The sequence below is a fragment of the Phlebotomus papatasi genome, chromosome 2 (assembly GCF_024763615.1).
Source record: "Phlebotomus papatasi isolate M1 chromosome 2, Ppap_2.1, whole genome shotgun sequence".
Lineage (NCBI taxonomy): Eukaryota > Metazoa > Arthropoda > Insecta > Diptera > Psychodidae > Phlebotomus > Phlebotomus papatasi.
In genome coordinates, this window is record NC_077223.1 from 8,867,110 (window position 1) to 8,886,240 (window position 19,131).

General features: G+C 38.2%; 2 protein-coding genes across 3 annotated transcripts; both read left to right on the forward strand.

Annotated features, from left to right (window-relative positions):
* Nucleotides 1–291: 291 nt before the first annotated feature.
* Nucleotides 292–19,048, forward strand: LOC129803648 (katanin p60 ATPase-containing subunit A1). 2 transcript variants are annotated; one of them, XM_055850361.1, is made up of 5 exons: nt 292–458; nt 8,547–8,848; nt 9,444–9,858; nt 15,374–15,545; nt 15,613–19,048. In XM_055850361.1, the coding sequence occupies exons 1-5, from the start codon at nt 364–366 to the stop codon at nt 16,348–16,350; spliced, it is 1,722 nt and encodes a 573-aa protein (XP_055706336.1). In that variant the 5' UTR covers nt 292–363; the 3' UTR covers nt 16,351–19,048. The 2 variants fall into 2 exon arrangements, with proteins under 2 accessions (XP_055706336.1, XP_055706335.1); XM_055850360.1 differs by lacking the exon at nt 292–458 and adding an exon at nt 3,481–3,932.
* Nucleotides 578–3,181, forward strand: LOC129803649 (probable serine/threonine-protein kinase kinX). Its single transcript, XM_055850362.1, has 3 exons — nt 578–1,632; nt 2,089–2,223; nt 2,278–3,181. Exons 1-3 carry the CDS (start codon nt 781–783, stop codon nt 3,046–3,048), a joined length of 1,758 nt encoding a protein of 585 aa, XP_055706337.1. The 5' UTR covers nt 578–780; the 3' UTR covers nt 3,049–3,181.
* Nucleotides 19,049–19,131: the final 83 nt, after the last annotated feature.

Sequence of the window (19,131 nt, forward strand, 5' to 3'; positions counted from 1 at the left end):
CGCTTGGAAAATTACTATAACTTCCTGAAGGAAATGGACCAGACATCCTCGAGAATTCAACGAAGTGCTCTCTGTGCCAATATTTGGGATGATGGATGCATCAATGGACAAGTTATTGGTGCTGGCAGTGACAGTGGATTTCTTGAAGGGGGTGGAACACCGGGAAAGAGATTCATATCCTAATGATACTTGAGATGTTCAATATTCCACAATATACAGCCTCTTCACAGCATAAACTCAGCAGTCTTTTATTGCGCATGTTTCCCAATCAGCATCTCTGTAATTTTCCTCTCTTTGCTCTAAATGTCAAGTTTTCCTCAATAGGGATTTCCGTGAAAATTTCAAAATCTCTGCTCTTTAAATATGTTCAGTGCCAAAATTAGAGAAGAAGAAACGTACAGGCGTGTGACCAAAATCAACGTGGATTCCGTGACTTGTTTCCATGGCCTTAAATTCAGGTAATTCACACCAGACAACCACTACCTCCTCCCACTTTGTCTGCTTTCTGAAAATCCTTCAGCATCCTTGACAGTCACTTTTATGGACATATAAAATTATTACAAATAAAAAAATTGAGTGACTTCCCAAATTAGTATATATATAATTTATCCTGGAAGATTCGTTTCGATACAGCCTCAATTAAAAAAAACTACAAATTTTGACAAAATTTTAAATACAAGTGAGTTCTGACTCAAGTTGTACTTGAGAAGGACATAATGCTATTGGAGTAGAGTTACTGTTGATTCCACAAGGTTCTAGCTGGTTGATCTGGGTAGGGTTATGGCTCCTGGGGCGGATGAGGCATTGGATAAGTTTCTTGGGGTTCTTCGGGGATTGGTTCCTCAGGTTGAGGTTCAGGAGCAGGTTCATCTGGTTCTGGATATACATATGGGCCTTCGGGTGATTCAGGTGCAGGCTCTTCTGGTTGGGGTTCAGGAGCAGGCTCTTCTGGTTGGGGTTCAGGAGCAGGCTCCTCAGGTTGCGGTTCAGGGGCAGGTTCCTCCGGTTGAGGTTCAGGAGAAGGCTCTTCTGGTTGAGGTTCAGGTGCAGGCTCTTCTGGTTCGGGTTCAGGAGCAGGTTCTTCTGGTTGTGGATGTACATATGGCCCTTCAGGTGACTCAGGTGCTGGTTCTTCTGGTTGAGGTTCAGGAGCAGGTTCCTCCGGTTGAGGTTCGGGTGCAGGTTCTTCCGGTTGAGGTTCAGGAGCAGGCTCTTCTGGTTGTGGTTCAGGAGCAGGTTCCTCCGGTTGAGGTTCGGGTGCAGGTTCTTCCGGTTGCGGTTCGGGTGCAGGCTCTTCTGGTTCGGGTTCAGGAGCAGGTTCCTCCGGTTGTGGTTTTACATATGGTCCTTCAGGTGACTCAGGTGCTGGTTCCTCCGGTTGAGGTTCAGGAGCAGGTTCCTCCGGTTGAGGTTCAGGAGCAGGTTCCTCCGGTTGAGGTTCGGGTGCAGGTTCCTCCGGTTGAGGTTCAGGTGCAGGTTCTTCCGGTTGCGGTTCAGGGGCAGGTTCCTCTGGTTGAGGTTCAGGAGCAGGTTCCTCTGGTTGAGGTTCGGGTGCAGGTTCCTCCGGTTGAGGTTCAGGAGCAGGTTCCTCTGGTTGAGGTTCGGGTGCAGGTTCCTCCGGTTGAGGTTCAGGTGCTGGCTCTTCTGGTTCGGGTTCAGGAGCAGGTTCTTCTGGTTGTGGATGTACATATGGTCCTTCAGGTGACTCAGGTGCTGGTTCTTCTGGTTGAGGTTCAGGAGCAGGTTCCTCCGGTTGAGGTTCAGGTGCAGGTTCTTCTGGTTGAGGTTCAGGAGCAGGTTCCTCTGGTTGAGGTTCGGGTGCAGGTTCCTCCGGTTGTGGTTCAGGAGCAGGTTCCTCCGGTTGAGGTTCGGGTGCAGGTTCTTCCGGTTGAGGTTCAGGAGCAGGCTCTTCTGGTTGTGGTTCAGGAGCAGGTTCCTCCGGTTGAGGTTCGGGTGCAGGTTCTTCCGGTTGCGGTTCAGGTGCTGGCTCTTCTGGTTCGGGTTCAGGAGCAGGTTCCTCTGGTTGGGGTTCAGGAGCAGGTTCCTCCGGTTGAGGTTCGGGTGCAGGCTCTTCTGGATGAGGTTCAGGAGCAGGCTCCTCTGGTTGTGGTTCAGGAGCAGGTTCCTCTGGTTGAGGTTCGGGTGCAGGTTCCTCCGGTTGAGGTTCAGGAGCAGGTTCCTCTGGTTGAGGTTCGGGTGCAGGTTCCTCCGGTTGAGGTTCAGGTGCAGGTTCTTCTGGTTGGGGTTCAGGAGCAGGCTCCTCCGGTTGTGGTTCAGGAGCAGGCTCCTCCGGTTGAGGTTCAGGAGCAGGTTCCTCCGGTTGTGGTTTTACATATGGTCCTTCAGGTGACTCAGGTGCTGGTTCCTCCGGTTGAGGTTCAGGAGCAGGTTCCTCTGGTTGGGGTTCAGGAGCAGGTTCCTCCGGTTGAGGTTCGGGTGCAGGCTCTTCTGGATGAGGTTCAGGAGCTGGCTCTTCTGGTTGGGGTTCAGGAGCTGGCTCTTCTGGTTGGGGTTCAGGAGCAGGCTCTTCTGGTTGGGGTTCAGGAGCTGGCTCTTCTGGTTGGGGTTCAGGAGCTGGCTCTTCTGGTTGGGGTTCAGGTGCAGGCTCTTCTGGTTCTGGATATACATATGGGCTTTCGGGTGATTCAGGTGCAGGCTCTTCCGGTTGAGGTTCAGGAGCAGGCTCTTCTGGTTGAGGTTCAGGAGCAGGCTCTTCTGGTTGAGGTTCAGGAGCAGGTTCCTCCGGTTGAGGTTCAGGAACAGGCTCCTCAGGTTGTGGTTCAGGAGCGGGTTCGGGAGCAGGATCTGGTGATTCCTGTGGAGTATTGGTTGTATCATCTACTTGGTCACTCTCATCAGATACCGATGAAATTGAATAATCCGATTTATCTGCACTTTGTCGCCTCCATGCAGGAAAACGTCTTACTTCAATATCTCCCTCATCGGCTACTTCTCCACCATTATCTGCCTCTGGGATTGTTCCAAAAACTGGATGAGGTTTACTTCCAAGGCCTACTCCATTGTTGTACTCTCTGTCGGCTCTCCTAGCAAATTGGTTGCGGTAAAATAAGCTCGCTGAATCCCCAAATGAATAGAGAGTCACAAGAAATACAAGAACTAAAAAACTTTTCATTGCACTTAACTTTGCAGGTTCCAGATGAAACCGTGGTATTGATGTGATAACTTTTGGTGACTTATTTCGATCTTTTATACTTGATCTCATGTTCTAGATAAGATATTTGTACAAATTCGCATTTATTGGCAAGATTGTGACCTTCTTTTGGATCATTCAAAAAATTGTATTTGTTCATTTGGCGCCTTTTTCATGAGGAAATTTCGACCTCAATTTTTCTAGTGACACTTAATGAGATCACTGAAATTTATTCATGTGATGGGAGAGGTTGGGGGAATGGGATTTTTCCACTGTGTTTGAGCATTTAAATACCGCGGTTGGGAATGAGGTACTTTGGCCAGCTTTTTTTTTGGTCAATTAACATTTAGAAGACTCTTTTAACATACACCTTCATATTACTTTTTTGGTATGCTTTTAATCGATTTTTCGTCTACGGCGACTCCACAGAAAAGGGTAGCAGGAAAAGTGAGTGAGTGAGAGAGGAAAAGAATGCCCATCGGTCACCAGTTAGTGCCTTAAGGAAGTTCAGTTATGGTCAAGAAGTCGCTGGAGTAAGAGCTCAAAAAGGGAGAACGTCTGTAGAGAGATTCCATGTGATTTTGTTTTTGTATTACTGAAAAGTGTTATTCATTATCTTATTGCGTGATTAGTTTGTGATCAGCACAATGATGAGAAACGTGTCCAATTCGAATCCCTCTTTGGAGAGGTCAGATGTTCATGTGGAATATGAAGTATCAGTGCCGATTGTTCAATCTTTTCGTCATACACCGTATCATTCGCTCTGGAATCTCCATCAGTGGTAAATCATCATACAACAATTACCTCCACGCTTTCCCAAACCCAAGGATTTCGCGATTAGAATCTACCGCCCAATCCACCCCCCTGGAAGACGCAATCCATTTTCACAACATTCGCCTTTAGTCCACGAGGAGAGGGTAATGTCCGGTAGAAAACAATCGATTCGACGCGAAAGCGTCCACTGTACACCTGGCGGAAAGTCTCCCCATTTCAAGTGGTCAGGAATAGCCTCGCTTTTCCAGGATTTCTTCACCCCCCCCCCCATCAAGCCCCCACCCACCAAAGCGCCTCTTCGGTTTGTCTACTTTTGGGAAATTATTAGCGCGCCAAAACACCTGAGGGGCTCCGCATCGGAGAAATTCTTGTCCCAGGTTAATGGTTATTTTCAAGGAAAAAATTACCATTAACTTTAATGAATATATTATGAGACATATAGATTAAGATATGGGTTACGAAATAATTAGGAGTGGGATTGCAATGAAATGCCAATAAAAAATTCTATACATAAATTTAAAGGTCAATTGTGATGGAGAAAAAAAGGTTTCTGAGTCTTCTAGTGGTAAGGTTTCATTAGCTCAAATTCGGAAAATTGAAGAAATTATTTTGTTAAAAATTAATATTTTTGTTTTGGAACGATTAATGATTTTTCATTATTTTAATTAGTTTGAAGTTTTAAAAGAACTTTATGTAAAAGCAAGGGTTAACTCCACATTGGTAAAAAAAAAGGTGAATCATATTGATCTATTCGCGATCCTTTTGGTGAATCAAATATGATCCATCATTTCAAATGTTTTATTTCGATCCTTTTTGAAAGATCATTTTGATCTACATGCAAAAGAAGCAAATTTTGATACTTTGAATGGTTCACTTTGAGGAGCTTTTCAATGGATCAGTGAGTGATACTCACTAGAAATAGATCAAACTTTTGACTTTTTAATGATTTGACTGATGACTTTTTAATCTTTTACATATTATTATTACATATTATTAACATATTATTATTGTCTTGCAAATGAATTTTTTATTTTTATTTTTTTTTACATTTTACAGTTATTACATAAATTTCTGTAAATACATTTTTGACAAGAGATATTTTTTATTAAATATTAATTTACTGATACTTTTAGTTTATTTGGAAAATTTCAATTATTTATGAATTTTAATTCAAATTGACGTATATTTTTAGTTTAAATAGAAATTCTGGAAATTATAATAATTTTTCAAAAGATTTTTTTAACCGATATTCTGTACATTCTCTTTGTTTTTTATAGATTTAGAACGCAATACATTCGTCTGTAATCCCTGAAAAAAAAGAAAAACTATGAAATATTTCCAGATTATGCGCTACTAAATGTTCCGAAGCGAGAATGTAGAGCAAAAAACACATTTTACACGAAAATCTAAGGATTTTTTTTCACTATTTGATCAATAGAAAGTTCGCTCTTTCAAGAGATCTCTTTCCGGGGGCGGAACACCGACAAAATTACTTAGAATTGTACAAATCCGTACAACTGTAGGGTGAAAGGAACGTCTATTGACACTTTAAGAACTCGTGTCAGCACCTATTGACACCCTACTCTGTACCATTTGGGATATGAAATTTGAACATTTCTGTTTATAGTAAAAGGTATATTACAGAAAAAACGTTATATTACTTATACTTTACTAGATACATTAAATAATTTTCAACATTTTGACAAAAGTGTCAATAGGGGTTCCCTGTCGAACAGACGTTCCTCCGACCCTAGATTATTTTAATTTTTCACTTTTTTTACTCACTTTTGCGAAATTTTTCACGTTTTCACAAGTCTCCAAACTTAATCCTTTTTTAGCTATAATATTATAATTTGTAGAAAAATGCCACTGAATATCTAAAAGGACACAAATTCCACGACAAGAGCACTCCGTTTATTTATGCGCTCAGCGAGTCTCAGTGACTGTCACTGACATCACTAGAAGTGGCGTGATTATCCAAGTAATCCATTCAAATGTATCACTTCTGACATATCGTACCAAATTTTTAATCGCTGAAATATCACGGTAAACTTTTAAAGCTATCAATTTATTAGTTTAGACACGTTCCCCTTATGTGAGTAAATACAGTAAACACATTTTTTACTGTTTTAATGGTTTTATTTAGTAAGAAAATTCATGGAAAATAATCGCAATTGTGATCCAATTGAAATGTTCAAATTTGATCCATTTGAATGTATCCTATATTTTCGATATTTTTTGGCGTAATATCCTGAAGATTGAAAATAGTTATCTCAAAAATGTCACATTCTACCTTACTATATATTCCTATTAAACCTAAATACACTCATTTTCGCTGTTTCCCTTTTATTAGTTGGCAGAAAAATATTCCTGAACATCGATCTTTCTGAAATGATCAATTCGAGGAACCTCTTAATATATCATTGAATGTGATCCTTTACTTGGATCACTGAAGTGATTCATTAAAGAAGAATCAATTCAATTCAAGTGATTTGATGCAAATGAACCTTTTAGGCCATGATTCTTTTGAAATGATCCCTGGTGATCCATTCATTTTTACCAGTGCATAAGCAATCACAGTGGTTCGAGTTCCCGGTTCCCGAAATGATGCATGGGTTCCCAGAGATCTCCGGGGTTCCCTAAAAAATATATGGGTTCCCCGGGTTCTTAAAAAAATGTTTTGGTTCCCTGGGTTCCGTAAAAAAAAATTTGAGTTTTCCCTACGTTTCCTGTAGGTTCCCGTGATGTCCTTGACAAAATGTATGGGTTTCCAGAAAAAATGTATGGATTCTTGGGCTCCCCATGAATTTCCTGGGTTCCTCATGTGCTTCCTGGATACCCTGGATTCTCTGGGTTCCCTATGAGTTCCCTGGGTTCCCCATGAGTTTACTGATTTCCCCATAGGTTCTCTATGTTTCTTAGATTGGTTCTAGCTCCCAGAAATGAATTACCATTTGGGCAAAATCATTTGTATATCACAAAAAATCATTTTATTCAATAAAAAATGCGCAAGAATAATTTATTTTATAAAAAATAAAAAATAAATATTTTTATAAATTATCTACTTTAATTTTTAATCATTAAATTTAATAAAAAAATAAAATATAATACAGAAGTATCATCGACTTTTTTTTATTTTAAAAGCAAGATTTAGCTCCATTTTTGTAGGTAGGAAAATTTTCCATTTGGTGGTCGCTGGAATATACGAAATTGCCCTTGAATTATTCTTAACACCAGTTTTTCAAGGTCAAATGTTAAAAAGACTCTAAGAAGCTGATTTTTTAACTGATTATGGGATGTTTGGGTTTGTTGGAAAGGCCTTGGAATTCTGAAAAATCTTAATCTTGTTCTAATCGATTCCAACTGATTATGAATCGATAAAATTACACTCTTAGAAAAGTTTAGACATCATTACTAATGAAAATTAGTTGACCGGGTGATTATTATCAAATCTAGCAATTAATTTGTTTCTTGAACACTCTTAATTCTGAATTAATTCTCTTTTTTCTGATTTTTTATTATCACAATATTTACGCTGTTATAATATAACAGGCAATATTTACGTAGATAAGTTACAGCAATTATTTTATAGTGGTTTCATACAATTATATTTGCTTGTGTTAAATAAATGAAATCGATATCACAACTAATATTGGTCACTTCCTTTAGTTCTCACAACTAATGCAAATAAATGGACCTGTATTTTCATAAAGTTCTGACAACTTTTTGAATAGTAAAGAGTATTTTTGTTAATTATGTGTTGAAGCTTTTTCGAGCTATATAGTAACCACAACTAATATGATATAGTTATTACAGCCAATAAGATGGGTATCAACCATTGGAACTAATATGTTGTAGTACCCGTACTAATTTAATTTAGTTATGATAACTAAATGAAAAAGATGCTTAGTCAACTATTTCATTTAGTTACCCTACCTAAATATATGGATGGGTCTGTGTTTATTATATTTTATAGTTTCCACAACTGTATATGAGGTAGTTGGGACTAAATTTTTCAAAGTGTAAGTTTAAAATTTATAAATCGTGATTTAGACCATTTTTTGAAGAATCAAAGCCTTAAAATTGTTAATGAAACTCAAAGTTCTCAAAGTATTTTATATAATATTAATAATGCTGGCACAACATTCCATGAAGGAACTAGGCCTTCCCGCAAGGGGATTTCTAGAAATGCATTATTATTTTTTCTTGTACGGGATGAGGTTGTCAGTCCCATGCCCGTGGAATCAAGTGCAGTGAAGCTCACTGGATGCAATTCGAACACCTTTAACGCCAGAAATATTCCTGGTGACCTAAAGGGGATTCGAACACGGGACACTTGCATCACAGAGCGAGTGCTCTACCACTTGACTCATTGAGTGCCCAATTTTGTTCCAATAAACCCCTCAGAATTACCTCAATTTTTCCATTAATGTTCCTAATGGAGAGTACACATGGTTTTGCGGTAAAAAAAAGGAAAATCAGAGAACCCCTGAAGAAAAAGAGCTTGGGCTATAAATATGTTGGTAGGGTAGAAAGTGACCAGAGTCGTTAAATTTACATACAAGAAATTCATGTCACGACTTACCATTTTTTTTCTCATGTTGTTTTTCTTCAATTTCAGTCAACCAACACCTCCTCCTCCTCCACCTCAGCCCCAGATCCCTCACCTGGCATCCAATGGCCAGACACCGTCGAGCTTCCAGCAAATGGCCCGCATGATGGACTCCCTGATACTGGACAACTTTGGACCATTCGCTTTCACCAAGATCACGGCCACGCATCGTCCGAATGTCGTGTCAAGGGGTTCTGGTGAGGGAGGTGGACTGAAGAAGACCCCAATCACAGCATCAGCCTCAAATCTGCCCCACAATCCCGGGCCCTATGGGAAAGTGAACTATTCAGGCGGGAAACTAGGCAGTCAGGGTGAGTTGGGGTTGAAGTACTTTGGTACTTTGCATGGGGGAAAAGTGTTAAGAATTGAGGTCAGGAAATTCCCACCCTCATACCCAATACTTGTGACCAAAAAGGGGATGGAAATACATTCGAATTTTTGGGGCAGTTTTCCCCAACCACTTGGGGCGATTTAATAGCTTGTCGCGACTCGCGTGACTCAAACCACCTGGCTGAATTATTTCATAAGTATATACTGCCCCTAATCGGTGTTCCGGAAGCTACATTGTGGGTGGCTACAACGCACACATGTGTGTGTATGACTGAGAGTGAAAACAGAGAGAGTCTACCCACGAAAAAGAAATACCTTGCAGACGGGTCTAAATCCAGAAAGTGGAGCAATTGATTGTCTAATGCTATTGACTCGTGAATTGACGAAATTTCTATCGTACCGTACCCCCATATAACTTCCTGTCCAACTCCTCCCCCGATTGATTGGAAGGTGAGTTCACCTCAAGTTCAATGAGGTTCCTCTGTTCCATGTGCGAGGGTACTTTGGGGTGAATGACTCTGTTTGAAAAACACGATGATTGAGTGCTTTTTTTTGTGTTAACTTCCGCGTCTGCAGAAAATAGCCGTCAACATGTGGCGGAAGTGCATCCGATGCTACGCACAAATTCCTCAACACTCTCACCACCTAATCCAACGGATTCCCGCTGGATTTCATCTCTGAGACGTCGAGATCCTGAACTTCAACCTACACTGCCCTCAATCAATCACAATCTTGGTCATCCAACTTACCATGCAACTGAAAAGCGTGGCCGTAGCAGCAAGATGTCCTCGTCCATTCGCAAAAGTAGATCAGTGGAAAGGATGCGTGCCAGGAAGCTAAAAGCGGCCAAGGAGAAACCCAAGAAATCCAGCTCGGAGGAGGCTGGAGCATCGGATGATCAGGAAGTTACTTCAATTGAAGATAATCCTCATTCAACGCACACCAATTCACCCAAAAGTGCCACAAAGAACAAGCACTTCAACGCTGTGGGGTATGTTTTTATGTTAGAAGGATTGCAGACCATTACTGTGTTATCCAAGGGCATGACATTTCCTATGTTTCTCATATGTTTCTAGCGAGCTGAAAAAAACTTTTGAGTTTATTAGCTGTTTTCTGTCATTGTAGAATGAATTAGCAAAAAATACTAATACAAAATAAAAGCCAATTTAATAACGAAGATGCAACCGAAAACCCTAAATTGGAAACCTACGTAGTTTTGAAGATATCTTGTGAACTATGTACGAAAACAGGGAAAAAAATATACTAAAACCGGTCGCATTTTTCAGAGCTAATGTCACCCCCCTGGTGTTATCACACTTGCACATTAAAATTTTAATATGATTCACATTAATTGTCGCTGGTGAGAGTCCAAATGTGTAATTTGTGTGTTTGAATCATTTTATATTCAAAATTTGATCTATTTGTTGATAAAAAGGTGGACTTGGCCCGCAAAATTTGATATAAATTGATTTATAGCATTAATGCGAAAAATTAATGCGATTTTCTCTTTAATATTTTAATGTGAAAAATATTTATGCTTTAGGTAAATTTAAACTTATTTTTGCAGCCCAAGTCCACTTCTTTATCAATAAATAGAAAAACCCCAAATATTAAGTGACTCAAAGACACAAATAACATATTTGGACGCTCAAAAGCGACAATTAATGTGAATCACATTAAATTTTTAATGTGCAAGTATGATAACGCCGTTAGGCCCTTAACTAGATTTTTTTTTAAATGTTATCTACTCGAAAAAAAAATTGTCTTGTCAAAAGGAGGTCTACTTTATATGAAAAATGACAAAAGGTTGCTAAATCATCTTTCTTTTGGAGTCTAACGGGAAACTTTATGCTCTCAATTCGTCAGGTATTCGTCAGAAGGATATTCCTCTTTCAAATTAAAAGAATCTGGTTTTTCTCCATTCTCCAAAATGTTTGTAAAAGAACAAAAAACGCTTGTAAAGTAATAATGTTGCAAACAATGTTTGTGAAAAAAGTACAAACTTTTACTAACTTCTCTGTGAGTTATACGATTTACGAACATTTTGCAAGTACCTAGTAGGAATTCACAAATATTAACGAATAAAATTAATCTCCTTTTGACAAAACATCCAGTTGGTGCACTGATTTAGCCAGGGGCATGACATTTCCTATGTTTCCCATATGTTTCTAGCGCGCCGAAAAAACCTTCGAGTTTATTAGCTGTTTTCTGTCATTGTAAAATGAATTAGCAAAAAATACTAATACAAAATGAAAGCCAATTTAATAACGAAGAGGCAACCGAAAACCCCAAATTGGTAACCTACGTAGTTTTGGAGATATCTCGTGAAATGTGTACGAAAACAGGGAAAAAATTACACTAAAACCGGTCGCATTTTTCAGAGATAATGTCACCCCCCTGGATTTAGCAACGCTCTATGGCTAAAGCATAGGATATTAGCCATTTTCGCTCTGAGCTCCACATTTAAAAATAGGTGAAAAATGCCAAATTCAAAGGTGCCCTACTTCTCCCTATTGCACTGAATTATTGGCGATTTGGAAAAGAAACTTTACAAAAAGCTTTTGAGGCTTTTAAAGGGAGCATTTCTAATGGAATTTTTGATAAATTTCCTGGCATTTTTTTCAAGCAAAAGTCTTTTTGGGGTCTTTAGCAACCTTTCAGCTCACAAAACCCACCAGGCTCATCAAGATTAGGTTTAAATAAGGTTTTTAATCAAATAAGAATATTTTTCTTTATCATAAAGTTTCCAAAATTTTGATTCGATTGGGCTTACAAATATTTCTCTTTTTGTCTTTACAAATAATTTAAGATCATTAAAAACGATGTGCAAATGGATTAATGGTGAATTTTAAACTGAAAATTTGTAGAAAACTACCAAGGGAATTTTCAAAGGAAAATCCTTTGAAAGAAGAAGTTTATGAGCTATCCGATCCGGTTTGCGGAATTTTCGTTTTATTCATTTTGTTTTTTTCCAGATTATCTTTGGAATCTTTGTCTTCGATAATCTTTGTTTTTTGGAAACTTGTCTTTTATATGTATGAAAGACAAAATTTCCAAAGACAAAGTCAAAGTATCCAAAAACAAAGATTACCGAAGACAAAGATTCTAAAGACAAACTGGGAAAAAGAAAGGAGTAAAAAACAAAAAGGAAAAAACGAAGATTCCCGATCCCATCCGATTCACTCAAAATCATCAAAATCGGATTCTAGACAGACTTACGGCTTAAGGTGAGAGACGGCTTAGTGGAAAATTGAAGGGAATGTAACCTAATCAATCATTATTAGGTGAGATTCTTAACAATCTCACCTACTATAATCCTAACAAAATTTCATGTCGTCCGATCGAGCTCAAACTTGGCCAAAACGTGTTTCAGCACTTCCTGATCACGAATATATATGTGGCTAATTTACGTTCCCGGCCGGCCGGCCGCTCTTTGGAGCTTAATAGCTCCTAAACTAAAAAAGATATCGACTTGCGGTTTTCGGCAAAGGTTATATATCGGGTGAAAATTGCAACTTGGTGCATTGACCCCCCACCCCCCACCCCTCCTTCCGCCATTTTGAATACCCCCTTTTTTGTTTTCTCAATAGCTCCGCCCCTATGGCATTGAGCGGGCTCAAATTTTAGAATGTTATAGCTGGGCCTTAGGGCTTTCCATCAATACCAAACTTAAGGTCCCCCGACCCCCCTGACCCGAGCTATAAGGGTCCAAAAAAATTTCATAAAATGGCCATAACTCCGGTTCTAATTGTCAGAATTTAAAAAGTGAGGGCTTTTTGGAAAGCTCTCGTGAAATGCCACTTCCCCTTCTAACATCGCAAGTTCATAAAACCACCGCTAGGGTCGCTATTATTAAAAAGAAAATTTTTAAATCTTATAAGTTAAATAACTCAAAAATTCCATTGTGCATTGGGCTGAAATTTTAGTATGTTGTAGCCGTTGATTATACCTATCAAACAAAAAAAAACCTTAAGTCGATCTAAAACCCCTGACCCGAGCTATAAGGGGTCAAAGTTCGAACATTGACCGGCCTCTATCTCCGGTTCTAATTAACATAGCGGCCTAAATTTTACCTTTTTGGTTTCGTCTCAATGAGCACTTTCAGATGGAAGTTCAAAAAGTCACCACAGGTGGCGCTGTGATAGCGTCAAAATTCATCGAAATTCAAAGTCACTTTTCTCAAAAACGGCATTGTGCAAGTTAATGAAATTTTAGTATGTTGTAGTCCAGTCTAGGACGTTTCCAAAATGGTGCGTATGTGCGCTGTGGTTAAAACAGAACCGGAGATATGAGGGGTCAAAGTTCACAAAATTCAAAAAATCATATCTCCGGTTTTATGTGACCGATTTTGATGAATGAGGGCTTAAACGAAAGATCTCACCAAATGCTACAACTTTCTAGAATATTTGAACTTCGTGGGACCAACACCAGGGGCGCCACAGTCGAAAAACCATTTTCAATATCACATAACCTCAATTATCTCGACTGTCGCTGAACCGATTTTGATGATTACTTCAACATAATTGTAGAGCACATTTGTCTCTACATTTCGTTCATACATCATTTTCCACTCAGACTACGCTATCACTCCGATTTTGCCGTTTAAGTGTGAAAAAATTGATTTTTCCCATAATAACGCTTTGAAACCACTCAGATGCCAATTTGACTGCCTCTACTCGACCAAGACACTTAAAATAGGGTTTTAAATGGAAAGTCCCACAAAATACAACAATTCTTTGATGTAGTTGAAGTTCAACGAATAACTACTTGGGGCACTCTGGATGAAAAGACGAGTTAAGAAACAAAAAACCTCGATTATCTTGACTTCTCAGTAATCGATGAGATCATGTTCTATGGGAAAATTATAGAGTACATTCTGGTCTACATTTCACCCATATAACACTTTTCTGTCAGTTCATCCAAATTCTTGATATTTTGGTTTAAATACAAAATTTGTATAATTTCACGAATTTGATTCAAGATAACTGAATGGCGTCTCCCAACTTCAGCTCCAAATCGAATTTGCATGCACTCCGAGTTAGCTCACGTTAAGAATCTCACCTACATAAGCCGGTTAGGATTATCTGTCCTTTTTGATTAAATTACGTCGAGCGGTCTATCGGCTTAAGCCGTAGCTCTGTCCAACACGCAACGTTTTAAGTGTTTTTGGTCGAAGAACGTTTCTTTATACGGGCTTCAGACCTAAGGCTTAGCCATATGGCTTAACTTCTCTAATTTCTTCTTAATCAAGAGTTTTTAGAAAATTATCATTTAAGATTGGTCAACATGGGCAAGTGATCCATTAAATTTTGGAAAACCAATTAAATTGGTTGCTATTTTGAATTTCGGGACTATCGAGAACTGGGCTAAACCTTAGGTCTGAAGCCGGCCTTAGGGAAATTGTTCTCAAGCTTAATGTAATTTCTTCCTAATGCCGGCTTCAGACCAGAGGTTTAGCCCAGTTCCCGAAAATCTTAATAACAAGCAATTTTATTGATTTTTCGAAATGTAATGAATCATTTGTCCTTAATATTCAATTCTAAACAACTATTTCCTAAAAAATCATGCTTGATGAGGAATTAGAGGAGTTAAGCCAGATAGCCTTAGGTCTGAAGCCCGTATAAGGTACCTAAATCACAAGCTGCACACAAAAACGTTCTCACACTGGAACGCGTTTTGTACCTCTGTCTAAACTTAAAATCATCAAAATCGGTGTTGAAGTAGATCAAAAGAGAAGATTATTCTTCCTTAAACGAACAGTCCCTAAATCTATTTTTTTCCAAAATAGTTTTTTAATAAGCTTAAGTTCATATATATTGGATTAAAATTGGATTTTTGCGTTTTTTCGAGAAAAGTCTTGTTCTTTTCGTTTGAAAAACGTTTTTTTTAGGGATTACTAATTAAAATATACAAACTAACACGATTTCCAATTTATTTGTCACTCTCTTTCTTAAATCCTGGCTGCGAAAAATTAATTTTTGTCTGCCTATGATCCAAACGATTTGAGATATCGACTTTCAGTTTTTGATGACCCCCTCAAAAAGTCCATTTTTCGATAGAATTTTTGTATTGGATTTTTTTCTCGTTTCAATTTTATTTAATTACTTTTGAGACAATTTATGAACCAGTTAAGGTAAAGTGCCCTCAAGTCGACCGGTTCCTCAATTCGACCGGTAGAGTTATTATTCAATTTATTTATATTTGCACTAATATTTGGCATATGATCTAACATTAATAGGTCAATTATTCCATAAATAAATACGAATCAGTGACAATTTCATAGAAATTTACCATCAAACAGTCAGAAATTGGCCCAACGGTCGACTCGAGGGTACTTTACCTTATAATTAATTTCGTGAAAAGACGATAACATTCAAAAGCAATCTCAAAAAATGTCTGCATAATCCTGAAACTCATAAATGTTTAAAATTTGAAAGTATAATTTTTCATGAGTTTCACAACAATTTTTAAATTGTTTTTCATTTATTATCTTTTAATCCTTTTAGGTATGAAAATCATTTAGTTGACACACTTGAGAAGGATATCCTGCAGCGCAATCCGAATGTTCAGTGGAGTGATGTGGCAGGATTGAATGAGGCTAAGACAATCCTCCAGGAGGCTGTTGTCCTTCCTGTTCTCATGCCGGACTTTTTTAAGGGTATCCGTCGTCCATGGAGGGTGAGTTTTTGTAGTTGTAGAAGTTCTTTCCTCTTCCTAGCCAAGCACTGAGAAGTGCCAATTGCAGGGAATTCTGATGGTTGGTCCACCGGGAACGGGAAAGACAATGCTGGCCAAAGCAGTGGCCACGGAATGTGGCACAACTTTCTTCAATGTCTCTTCTAGTACCTTAACATCCAAGTATCGTGGAGAGAGTGAGAAGATGGTGAGACTCTTGTTTGAGATGGCTCGTTTCCATGCTCCCAGCACAATCTTCATCGATGAGATTGATTCTCTGTGTGCTGCCAGGGGCAATGACTCGGAACACGAGGCCAGTCGTCGGTTCAAGGCGGAACTTCTCATTCAGATGGATGGTCTCAATGCCTCCAGCAACGACGAGAAGATAATCATGGTTCTGGCAGCTACAAATCATCCCTGGGACATTGATGAGGCATTCCGAAGGCGCTTCGAGAAGCGCATTTTCATCGGATTGCCCAATGAGGAGACTCGCTCAGCTCTTCTCAAGCTCTGCCTTAAGGGAGTCAATGTTTCAGGGAATTTGGATACTAATGCCATTTCTGATCAACTGAAGGGATTCACTGGGTCAGACATTAGCAATATCTGTCGTGATGCTGCAATGATGACCATCCGACGCAAGATTACGGGCTGTTCTCCAAGTCAGATTCGCCAAATCCGACGGGAAGAGGTTGATCAGCCCATCACAACCCAGGATTTCCGTGATGCCATGGCAAGGACGCGCAAATCCGTGTCTGTGAGCGATGTAGCACGTTTCGAGAAGTGGATGGATGAGTTTGGATCGTGCTGAAATCTTTCCAGTATGACAAACATATTTTCGTAAGATATTTCATGATTGTCTGGAAGTTTTCTGCAGCCGGAAAGCATTGCAGAGCAACCGAACGTGGCAGTTGATTTGAAATTGTATGGGACTAGGTCTTCTTGCAAGCGAGAAAGCCTAGCACACATAAATCAAAAGAACCTTCCTATTGTCAATTTGCCACGTTCTGTAGATGCAATGAAAGGAAATCCAGATATTTGGCACAAGTTCCAACATCTCCTGATATCGTTCCCAATTTTTTAATGTCCCTGTGTTCTATACTCAACTTAAGAAAATATTTATAAAAATATATCTATGCAACGTACTTCAATTCTTAAACCAAGTCTCATTCTATTTTTTTTTGGAATTGAGCATTTACAAAAAAATATTTGTAAAGTAATTTGTTTTTGCGAGGTAATTTTTAATGTTTTAATTTAGGTTCATTTCTGAGATAACAACTCCATTGCCTCTGTTGGAATATTCCCAGCTGTGTCTCGACTAAAATAGGAAGTCGTCTAAAAAAGTGATTAACCGATATAGCTGATGATAATTACGTGAAAATGAAGAGAAAATAGGAAACATCCTGTATATTAAACTTGCCTTACCTAAAGGTTTTACAATAACGTTGTAGGAAATTTCGGAAAAAATATTTAGTAAACTTTCTCTAACCAAAAGATATTGCTTATAATTCTTTTGAATATAATTCTATCATTTCTGCATTTTTAATTAGCATCAAAAAGAGCATAAAAACCGGAGGATTTTGATTCGAAACCTCCATTTCGAGATAAAAGTCCACCTCTGAGCTTTAGCCCGATGCAATCTTACCTGTTTCGGCGCACAAAAATTCCTTTTTCTAAAGCTCCGGGTATTTTCAAATATTCTGACATTTTCAAACGATATAAAATCTGCATTTTTTTTTGTTTTTTCGAAATTTATATTTCTTTCTTTCGTAAAATATCTCGTATCGCAGTGTTTGTTTTTAAGTGAATGATGAATTATTTAGTTATACGGCTTCATTTTGATTTAATGCCCTAATATCCTCTTTGGCGTCTTCTATACGGGGGGATTTCGAAATGAACCCTACTGTGCTATGCACCAGTGAGTCTCGGGAAATCTCCCCTAGTGGTACATTCCTGAGATAAATTTTCTCCACCCTTTGTTATAAATTCTCCAAGTGTGCTCTAACTAAAATAAATAGTCTGGAAGGCTTTCTATTTTATTTCGAAACGTTTCGAAATAAATCTATCTATCTATCTAAAGTTAATATTTAAGTCTGGTGACGAACACTTAATCTATATCAAAACCGTTCTAGCGCAGGATTTTATGCCAATATTGTTGCTAAATTAAGAAAATATCGTACATTTTTATTTATTTTATAAATCAACTTTATTCATATACGTAAGGGTCTCTAAGTTCCTAGAAATTAGTTGAATATTACTTTTCAGCTGACAAATTCCATAACTACACAGTACACAAGCGACCATATTCTTATGAAGATTAACGATACATTCAGAAGAGTGATCGATACCGTGTCCCTATTTCACCAGCTTTTCGAGTCTTGATAATTTTGAAAATAGTTCACGAGAGAAACATCTCTTGAAAAACAAAAAGAAATTATTTAAAACCGTTTTAAATATCAAAATATTCGAACATAAATAAATGGAGCTTTCGAAGAGGGAGATTTTAAGCGCTAAAAGATAGGCAAAAATGCACCGATCCAAACGGAACTTTCGAAGATGGAGATTTGGTACGCCGGAAGATATGCAAAAATTTTGGATCAAAATCACCCCGTATGAATGCCCCGTTTTTGGCTTTTCAAATAGATCTTCGAATTTTTCAAATTCTATTTGTGAATGGTAGGAGTGTGATATATTTCTAAACTCCCCGTATAGAGGACGCTAAAGGGTTCAATTAAATTTTTCACTTGAATTTCCTGTTAATAATACACAATTTTACAAAGTTTTGAAATAAAACAGAAAGTTATAGTGATTTTCCATTTCAGCCTAGACACACTTGGAGTATTATAACAGATGGGATACATTTTGAATTATTTGCGCGAGTCCTTAATAGCATAAAATATTTTCGAAAATGTGAGATTTTTAGAATCTACTGTTATTTGATCATAAAAAAATAAGCAAAGCAATGTGAAAAAATAAATACATTTCAGATATCAAATTACTTTATCACATTTTTTTAATTTAAAATTTCTGTTAATGAAATACTTTACAGAATGCTTATAAATAAAATGAAACATTTGCTATGGGTTTCTATTTTAGCCAAGACACCTTTGGGAGGATTATAATTGGTTTGTAGGCGGATTATATCACAGCACAGAACCATTCGCGGAGATTTTCTAAGATTTACAGTTTCGGAAAACCTTCGTTTAAAGGAACCCTTGAGGATTTAATTATGTTTGGTAGAATTTTAGTTATGATCATTTAAGTATAAAAGAACTACAGGTGCAAAAGCAAATTACTGGCAAAACCTTAAGCCTTTCTGTAAATGATTGGACTTAACTCGATTGGATGATCGTTTGAGAAGAGTCACCGTTGCATAGAATAATTATTATGTAATTGTGAAAATTTTAAGGCACACAATAAAGGAAAATATTTGTTCCTCAGTCATCAAATAAAAAGCTTAAGATTTCTATGTCACATATTTTGATTCAAATAAAGCCCATTTTGAACAAGTTATTCCACCTTCTCTCGTAAAACTCCCATGCCCCAACATCGTGAAAAGTTTTCCTTATAGGAAATTGCTTTTTTCCATGTT

Bases quoted from the DNA above. Each gene is read 5' to 3' on its own strand.
- LOC129803649 (XM_055850362.1), top strand. From the start codon at position 781: ATGGCTCCTGGGGCGGATGAGGCATTGGATAAGTTTCTTGGGGTTCTT. The intron at 1,633-2,088 runs GTGCTGGCTCTT...GATGAGGTTCAG, and splicing joins TTCCTCCGGTTGAGGTTCAG to GAGCAGGCTCCTCTGGTTGT. The intron at 2,224-2,277 runs GTGCAGGTTCTT...GTTGTGGTTCAG, and splicing joins TTCCTCCGGTTGAGGTTCAG to GAGCAGGCTCCTCCGGTTGA.
- LOC129803648 (XM_055850360.1), top strand. From the start codon at position 3,799: ATGATGAGAAACGTGTCCAATTCGAATCCCTCTTTGGAGAGGTCAGAT. The intron at 8,849-9,443 runs GTGAGTTGGGGT...CCGCGTCTGCAG, and splicing joins CGGGAAACTAGGCAGTCAGG to AAAATAGCCGTCAACATGTG. The intron at 9,859-15,373 runs GTATGTTTTTAT...TAATCCTTTTAG, and splicing joins AAGCACTTCAACGCTGTGGG to GTATGAAAATCATTTAGTTG.